Source organism: Lissotriton helveticus, chromosome 10 (genome assembly GCF_964261635.1).
Source record: "Lissotriton helveticus chromosome 10, aLisHel1.1, whole genome shotgun sequence".
In the NCBI taxonomy this organism is placed as follows: Eukaryota; Metazoa; Chordata; class Amphibia; order Caudata; family Salamandridae; genus Lissotriton; species Lissotriton helveticus.
Genome location: NC_136071.1, coordinates 938,054,978 through 938,064,801, shown reverse-complemented (window position 1 = coordinate 938,064,801; position 9,824 = coordinate 938,054,978). Strand labels below are relative to the sequence as shown.

The window sequence follows — 9,824 nt, the reverse complement described above, 5'->3', positions numbered from 1 at the left end:
CACTAGATTATGACTATGCACAGAGATCCCCTACTACAGAAATGAGACTATGACTAAAGAAATTCTGTACTTAGTAAGGAGTTATGTTTGGGCAGCATATGTTTACAACACTAAAATGTCCTTTTCAGGTAAAGATTATTCTGGTATAAAAACTTTGAACTTATGTATTGTGTATGTTGATTTGTTGATTTTAGTCTTGAAATAATCGGGTGATTTAGTCTTGTTCCAGATCCCCATCCCGCTGGTATCCTCCCCCAAACCCTTCCTCTTGTCTAGCTATGATGATAATCTGTATTTCAACTACCAGAAACCGTAGTGCTGGAAGATGGGCTTCTGGTGGGTAGTGTTCCAGAAGATTCCAGTCCATAACACCACCGAACAAATTTACCAATGAAGGAAATACTTGTAGGTATACAGGTTCACCACTTGATAATCTAGTATATGTTTTATTCATCATTTCTGTTCTCACAAAAGGTCAATCAAATCATCATGAGTCTCTATATGTTTGCTCTATGATTTGTTTTTTACATACAAGGGTTTATGTACGAAGATAGTCCATTTCAGCAGTTTCTAAATATTTTGTAATATGCTTCACAATAAAGCTTTCATTGACTGGGTCTTTAAGGTAAAAATGTCCTCCAGGAAGCTTGTGAATGTTGAATTCCCCACTTGTTAAATCCTTCCATGCTGGAAAAGAAATGTAATAAGTTATCTTTTGGGTAATAGAAATACAACAATCTACAATGTGGAAGAAACCCACAGAAATTAGGTAATAGGTTTGTGTTTAACAGATAATCTGGCAACTACTTCAGGTTAATTTCCCTGCTTTTCCTATAATGCTGAAAAGACAGAAAATCAAGCACTGAAAATTAACCACATGTGGCATATTAAATTATTGGTTAATAATGCATAACTAATTTCATTTACATTATTTTGAAAAAGCACAAACGTTGCTTACTGGTAAAATCAGACCTGTTCACAATTAAATGTGATTGCAATGGCATCAATAAAGCAAGCAAAGTACCAACAGAAAAATAAAATGCAATACAAAACGTAGAAAAACCACCCCACTTCCCAGCAAAAAAATCAGACTATTTAAAGAATAACAACCCAGAAAATTATAGCAGAACCAAATATACATCCAAGTCAAAGCAACATGGTCTGGGCCTAAAGTCTTTTGGAAACACGATTTAGGTCACAATCATGCAGTCTACCAAAGAAAAGAAAAAGGCATAACATAGAATGCTCTTTGTTCATACTATCCTAAAGTAAAATATATGCTGCACTCATAGTATGAGAGCAGTCTGTGTATGAATATATAACATTTGATCATGGTATGAGATGGCAATGGCAGATTAGCTAACTAAAAATAGTCAAATGTGTTGGAATAGGAAAAAAGTTTTTGGAGTTCTGCACAACACTCTGTGGAGGTAAGACGTCAGAGATTGCAAGGCACTTTTTCATGTATCATACTGCACTGCACATGAGGTTTCACTGGAGGGGTGGATGCAAGCAAGGTGCTATGTTCAATCCCGCCGACTCGAAAGGCATGATGCAATGGACCATAGTGAATTAAATGAAAATGAGATCTTAAACTTCCTCAGAGACCTGTGTATCTTTTCACTGACAAGAAAATTCGCATGAATGGCTCTAATGCACCATTGAAGTTGAACTCAAAAAGCAAGTAGGCTGTCAGATGGTGGGGTACACATTTGGAAAGGCTTACAAACTTAATAAATACACCCTGAGTAGGTCTCAAATCAAGTTTCAGAGAAACTCTGCTCAATGACTAGAAGCTATGACACAAGCATCAGGTCATTCCCCCCAAAAAGTGTGCCAAGTTCAAGCAGGACCAAACATTTTAAAGTAAAGAAAACAAAACAATAACATTCTCAAGCCTATTTATAAAAATAGACAAAATATTTAATGAGCAAAAAGACAACAAAATACTTCAATTCAGTAAGGAGATCCTGAGACGTGATTTTTTTAAAGTTTTAAGCAAAAAGTTTTAAGCCAAAGTAAAAAGACATTGAAAAATATCAGCTCGACAGTGCACGTCTTTGCAGAAGGGCTAATGTGTAAAGTCTAAAATGGAAATATATGTACAGCCCCATACTATTTATTAAGCAAGATGGCGCCTGAGTGAGACCCCTGTCACTCACCTCCGAGCCCCTTTGGACCCTCTCGAGAAATACACCCGTTAAAATTGCGCTCTGGCGTTTTGTGCTGGTATCGCTGGCATCATTGGAGTTACTGGCTCACTTTGGATCGAGGGCCCAGTGAAGGGAATCACATCTGAGTCCCGTGGGAAGCCGGCGCATCGTTCGCGCTGGGAAGCACTTGCTCGGCTGCTCCTCACTGAACTTGACGGCAGAGACAGAATCGATGAACGCAGAGCCAGGCTTAGGTTGCTAAGCGACTGGAACACCCCACAGAGGGAAGCGTGCACAATGGCAGCTGCCCGCGGTGGAACGCGGAATAAGACTCGCACCACAGCTCGCAACCCTGCAGCACCAGAGCGGTCTGAGACAAAGGCCAATACCAGGGCAGATGCAGGAAAATCGAAATATACCGGCAACTCTGCTAACCCCGGTAAGAATCATAAGAACCCCTCGAATAATGATCCACCGGCAGTAGGGAACAAAAAACAAACTGTCATTATTAAGTTGTTCACTAAGAAACACCATACAGACTCTGATAAAGGTTGCATGGCGGAATGCGAACAGCCTGGATGCAAGAGGGCAAAAACAAGGCTTGACCCCTGAGGACTGTAACGAGAATGAGGAAACAAGAGCATCATGGGGTTCAAGCGGCGAGCACACAGTCCTGCTACTAACGGACAGGACAGCGTTAGCTTCTCCGCTGCAGGGCGGACAGGAGAACGCCGGGCAACAAAGTAGTACAGTACCCGACATTGATAAGGAGACAACGGGGATTGATGCGCCAGAAAGAGAGGAATTGCCAGCTGGAACCCAATTAAAAGGTGCGCAGGAACCCTCCATAGAGCACACGGCACTGGGCTACTTATCTCCAGACCCTACAGAGAATTTTTTTTTCAGTAAATGAAGAATCCGGAGGATCTGAGTCTTGGGACCTCCATAGTTGCAGCAGTGATGAGGGACGTGTGGAGACCTCCGCAAGCAGTGGCAGTCAACGTGAAGGCAAAAAGGCGCAAAGGAAATCTAAAAAAGCCTAAGAAGGGAGGAAATCCACCCAGAGGATAGACACCGAAGAGGAGCAAGAATCATACCTCCGTTGGGATTACTCGGACACAAAACCGCTCTCCTTAACCGGGAAACACGGAGCTATGGGTACGGTCAAAGGCCCTAAAGAGGGGACAACTTCACAGAAGGGGTCATCGCAAGCAGCAGAGCCCACACTAACAATGATTCTACAGTCGCTAAATGCATTTCAGAACAAGGTGAAATCGGAGAACCGGCTAGCCCGTGTTGCAGCAAAAAAACTACAGGGGTCGTTATGTAAAATTGGAAAAACATGCACCGAAATCGCCGAAAGAATGACCATGGTGGAAGGCCGGACAGAGATACTGGAAAGTACAGTGGATACTCTCAAAACCCAGGTCACATCACAAGGAAACACGGTAACAGATATTATGTGGAAGCTTGAAGAGGCAGAAAATCGCCTACGCCGGAACAATCTGCGCATTCTTGGGATACCAGAAAATAGCGAAGGGAGCGACATCCGGGCATTTGTCATCAACTTATTTAAGAATGCATTTCCAGAATTAACAATGTGGGATTGGGATAAGGAAATTCAGCGGGTACACAGATTCCCACATTTCACCTCCTAAACGCCCACGCACGGATCAGGGTTTCCCCAGAGTTATCCTAATATTTTTCGGTAATTTTTTATTAAGGCAGGCAGTATATGATTTAGCCCGGCCGAATAAAAAGAGGAACTGGGAGAGCTTCTCGTTCTTTGCGAAACCGGAATTCGCTCATGCCACAGTGGAGGGACGATGGAGATTACGACAGTTGATTAACCCCTTCCAGAAAGCAGGGGCTCTCGCATTTCTCCAGAACCCAGCCAAACTGAAGGTAGTATCGCAAGGACGTACATTGTTCTTTACCTCAGAAATCCAGGCAGAACAGGCTCAGAAGGACATCATAGCAGGGAAATCTGGGGGGTCAGGGGTTGATCACTGATTCAACAGTGGGGGAAAAAGAAAACTTTGACTAGACAATTGCTTATCACACTCTTTGATTTATGAGTATCCTAATGAAACAAAACATATGTTTGTTATAATGTGAATGTGTTAATCACCAATTTTGTTTTTAGTTACTGCGGGATTCTTCTGGGCCTTGTTTTTTTTTCTCTCTTTTTTCTCTCGGATAGTTGATGTATAGTGTATAGTGTCCAGTATCTTTAAGAGTTGTGGTGGTGCTATGAGATGAGCATAATATGCCGGGGCTTTACATGTTCGTACAGGCCTAAGGAAAGGAGAGGCCCGGAGAGTGGGTGAGGTCAGCTAGACGCTATCACACAGGCTCAGGATTGAGCCTGGCAGCTTGCAAAGTGGTGGTGGGTGGGGGGAGATAGTGGGGAGAGGGAGAGGGGGGGAGACCAAGGGACTCCAAACACAAGAGGGGTGGAAAGGATGTGAGAAAGGATGTGAGGTGGTGCGCATACTACATTAGAAGAATGACAAAAAAGATGTTCATACTGCAAGAAAATTATGTTGGCTATCTGTTGGACAATCACGTAGTAATATGGCTAAGTTAAGAATTATCTCGCTAAACATATGCGGTCTTAATGATACAAAGAAACGGCAGAAAGTGGCCATGGGGCTGCAAACAATGGATGCCGGCATTATATGCCTGGAAGAGACGCATGTTGAATGTTCACAACAATATTTGCTGAAAACTCTAGGGTACCAACTCATTATCGCCTCAACACAGCGAGTCCGAACCAGAGGGGTAGCTATCCTAGCAAAGGGGGGGGCTCCAATTTAAAAGATCGAAGTCAGATAAATTTGGGCGATGGGCCATCAATGAATGTCATTACAATAATGGAATAAATAAGATGACATTATGTAGCATTTATGGTAGCATCAGTGATGACCCCGATGTTTTGCTTAGCGTCTCTAATGAATTAGTACATTGGCCTCTTCCCCTGATTTTATGTGGGGACCTCAATATTCATATGCCAGGCAACTGGTCGTTGGGCTCGGAGTTCAAATATCAAGGCAGGAAACAAAAGGTGTTTAAGGCCCTCAGAGACCTTTGTGTATTACATGGATTGATTGATAGTTGGCAGGTAAAACACTCTGGGGACCCTGGTTTTACATTTTATTCCCATCCACATTCCCGACATGCACGACTTGATTATTTTTTTATTTTCGAATCCCTGAGCTCCACTTGCATAGTAAGGAAACTCCTGAGGATATTATCGGACCATAATCCGCTTCAATTGAACCTAGAGTGTAGCAGAGACAATTCTATATTAAGGACATGGACATTTGAAAGGGTATTCCTAAAAAATGAGAAGTATTGACAACACTTAAGAGAATAGATTCCGAGCTTTCTAGAGGAAAATATGGGCAGCGCACCCATTGAGGTGGTTTGGGATACCCTGAAGGCGTGCATAAGAGGAGAAACTCTTCAGTTTTCAGTTAGGGCCAATAAGGAAGGGAAGATTCATATGGCAACACTGCAACAGAATCTAGCTAATGCAGAGGAAGAGTTGATTAGAGTTACTCAAGAGGGGCGAGTTATGGGTAGGGAAGTGGCCCGGGTAGCTATCGCTAGGAACCTGATATCAGAGATATTAACAGAAAAAGCCGTAGTCAAAGCTACCACCTATAGAGAGAAAATATACGAGCTAAGTGAACAAGTCGGACATCAGTTAGCGGTCCGTACCCGCAAAGAGACTTCAGCTAATGTTGTGAAGGGAATCAAGGATGCAGACGGTGGTATGAGAAATTAATCATCTGAAATAAGGGTGGCATTACAGAAATGATTCTACCAAGAATTATATAAAGAGCCAATAAGATGGGAGGAGGGCCCTGAAACATATCTAGATCTAATGGACAGTAACAGACTCGAGAGAGAAGACCAAGACAGTCTAGACAAACCCCCTTCTCTGGGATGCAATATTGCTTTCTATGAATATGTTGGACACAGGGAAGGCAGCAGGCATGGATGGGATTTCAACCGAGTTCTATGTGAAATTTGCAGCTCAACTGAAAGTTATCATGTCCGAATTATTCGGCTATGTATCTCAGGGGGGAAACCCACCTGCCTCTTGGCGGTGGCTAAGATTGTAGTCTTTTTGGAAAAAAATAAAAATCCCCTGGAAATGGGATCATACCATCCCATAACATTAATAAACGGGGATTCAAAAATGTATTCTAAACTGCTAGCCGCCAGACTGGCACCAATGATATATAAAATTGTGTTAGTTGGACAGCATGGGTTTATGCCAGGGAGGTCAACAATAGACCATGTCCAAAGAGTGATCTTGTTATTTGACTACGCAGAGTTAACAGGAGACCCTATGGCGCTTATCTTGCTTGATGCGGAGAAAGCGTTCGATAGGGTCTCCTGGAAATTTCTGTGGACAGCTATGTCTCACTGCGGAATTACCGAGGGATTTATTAAGGCCATACAAAAGCTCTATATCAACCCAGGGGCTACTGTTATGATCAATGGGATCCTGTCCGAAAGGTTTGACATCACCAGGGGGACAAGATAGGGGTGTTCCTGTTCACCCCTTTTGTTTGCAATTTATATCAATTCTTTCATTTGTCGGCTTGAGAATCATGTGTTAATCCCCACCTATTCATGTACATAATCACGATACAAAAACCCTAGCTTACGCCGACGACATTGCATTGGTTACTAGCGACCCCAATGGTGCCATCAATGTGATAGAGGAAGAAGCACAACGTTTCGGAACTGTTTCTGGATATAAACCTAATTCGGGAAAACCCCAGATTGTCCTTAATGATAAGATCCGGATGAGCGATAGAAGAGTCACAGACCATGCATAGTATCTTGGGATTAATGTTACTGCAAAAATTGAGAAAATTGTCAGTATTAATATGGACCCACTGATTTGTCGTGCGAAAAAAGAATTGGCTCGAATGAATAATCTACATTTAACCACAGGTGGTAGGTGTAATGTTGTAAAAATGACCTTCTTGCCCAGATTTTTTAATTTTTTTAGGGCAATATGTTTGGAATTTTCTCCTCAGTTATTTAAAACGATCGAAGGGATGTTCTCAAGATTCATTTGGGATTATAAGAGACCTCGTAGAGCCCTTAGATGGATCATGTTGCCAAAGGAAAGAGGGGGATTAGCAATGCCCAATTTCAAACTTTATTACTGGGCTACTGTGTTGAAATATTGTGTGCCACTAATCTCGACTGGAATCAACAACGAGGTCATCCCATCACCACAAGAGCTTATACTAGGGGGGGGTGTGAGGGATGCTTATGGCTACTTTAAGTCAAGTTTAAGACTATATCAAGTATTTACAAAGTTTGGGGAAGTGTTTGGAAATTATTGGGGCTGGGCCGTGATTCATGCTGTACTCTGCTGAGTCACAATAATGACCCCCCGAGATTTTTCAGAATGGGTGTATGGCGAGGTGGGTCGAGGCAGGGCTACGACGCCCTTGATGTTTCTATACACTAGAAAGATTTAAAAGCTTTGATGACCTGCGTATCGAGTATGATATTGGCCATCTGGACTTTTTTAAGTTCCTACAGATCAGAGACTTTTTATTAAAGAAAGGTGGGGGATGGTTAAAATTTCACACTAGCCAAACTATAGAAATTCTTGGTAGAAACCCTACTCCTAAAATTGGGGAAATATATCAGGAAATGAATACATTATTTTCAGATGATATGGACAAACAATCAATAATGTGGCAGGGTAAACTCGGGGTACAGCCATCAATCCCCTCATATGCGTATGAAGTTTCTCAGACATGTTTCGTGTCTATGAAATTACATGCCCAGTTCTACAAAACATTCTTTTCCCTGTACTATACCCCCTATAAAATAGCTAAATAGGGAACCGGGAAGGGGACTACATGCCCACAATGTACACTGTTTGAGGCAGATATTGTCCATATGTTTGCTACCTGTACTACACTCTCTAATATAAGAACAGAAATCTCTGATTTTTTATCAGAAGTACTCCAAGTTAGAATCAACATCTCAACAGAAGTAATTATATTGGGAGTATCAAACGATAACTGGCCTAAATATATGCAGAGATTGATTTTTATAGCTATGGCTGTATTCCGACTTTGCGTGGCTTCCACATGGCTAGATCAGAACCCTCCTGCATTTGGGCAGGGGAGGGCTAGGTTACTCGCGACCTACAGTTTGGAGGTAGCCATTTATAAAAACAAAGGGCGTTATAAAAAAGATCAGGGGAATGGCGATATGGGAACCTTTGCTCCGGTGGAGCCAAAGTCATTCCTAGGGCTACCTCATGTAGATTTGTATATATATCATTAAGAATGGCCGTTTACCTGTATTGAATCATCATTTCGCAACAAATTGTATCACTACCAAGCTTTGGCTCTCTTTTTTGTGTGATTAGTTATACCTCATGTACGTAAGGATTTCTGTTTGTATGCAATAACCTGTTATTGTTTTTTTTCCTTTCTACTGTATTACGGTTGTGATCTTGGTCTTCTGTGGGGGCGTTAAGATGGAAAAAACTGTGAATAAAGACGTTAAAAAAATAAAATAAAAATATCAGCTCATGGTTGACCAGGACTGAAGTATGATAACAGGCTATGTAGTGGGGTTTGGATACACCAAGCGGGTTGTTTCGTCAAAGTTTGAACCTTAGGAATTAGTCTCTGAAATGGAAGTAAAAATTCCTCAGTGTAGCAAGAGTGGGAAAAGCTGAATTTCATAGCCACCACTGTTGTTTCGTAACTGGAAAGGATTTGCTACTTCACCCCCGTCCAATGTTTTACCTTTGACTTTGTCATTTTTTAAGTTCTTAAAACCCGCCAGTTGGACTAGGCTAAAAGCTGTAGCTGGGCAGAGGTCCACGAGGTAGATCCCTTCATCAAAAAGTCCAGTTGAAACCATTTACAGCATGACTTAAAGCCCAGAGTGTGACCAACCTGGTTTTCTTACCCGCTTAGGATGCAAACTCCCTGGGTAACTTCAGTACCATGTCTTGGTCCCACATTTCTCCATCCTTCTGGTAATTACTGGAGCCCCAAGGTCCTCAGAGCAGGCTTCTATGCACCACATCTTTCTCCAGCCAGGGCTCCTCCAGGGTCCAGTCGTCTGTGGTCAGCTGGGCATTGTTAGCATCAGCAGACGCTCTGCTTTTTGTGTCCCTGGAGCAGGCAAACAAAAGGTCAGCCATCTGACCTTGGAAAGCAGTTTCAGCTCCTTGGGTGCCAGGGGGAGTCAGTGTTAGTCCACTCCTTCCAGCAGGAGGTAGGAGTCCTTGAGTCATTTTCTTCTTGCAGGGCCTTCCTCTTAAGGGTGTAGTCTTCCTAGGCCTAGGAATGTTCTGATGAGGTGGCGGTAAGGCGCCAGTCTTATCCTGTGCACTAGCAATGAGTAGAGAATGATCCCTATCCTATACTGTCTATTTTCTTTGGGTTAGACTCAAAGGGTCTAGGAGAACTCGGGGATTGAATGGGAGCATATTCTGTCAGCACCTGACAGCCATATGTTTTTGTCATGTTTATGGGTAGTGTATATACACACTGCAGCCAACATGGGACTTCAACGCCACTTGTGCAATTTCGGCATCACATACCATGGTCTTACAAGAAAGTAAACTAGACTAACTAGGTGAAAACAATTTTACCAATA

The 9,824-nt window shown here is 42.5% G+C and overlaps 1 protein-coding gene across 4 annotated transcripts in view; it reads right to left on the bottom strand.

Moving 5' to 3' along the window:
- Positions 1 to 430: 430 nt before the first annotated feature.
- Positions 431 to 9,824, bottom strand: part of OLAH (oleoyl-ACP hydrolase) — a 247,455-nt gene continuing 238,061 nt past the window's right edge. For all 4 annotated transcript variants that reach the window (XM_078663601.1, XM_078663600.1, XM_078663599.1 and 1 more), the window contains exon 7: positions 431 to 687. In XM_078663601.1, the coding sequence (XP_078519727.1) occupies positions 539 to 687 (149 nt within the window). In that variant the 3' untranslated portion in view covers positions 431 to 538. The remainder of the gene's footprint in view (positions 688 to 9,824) is intronic.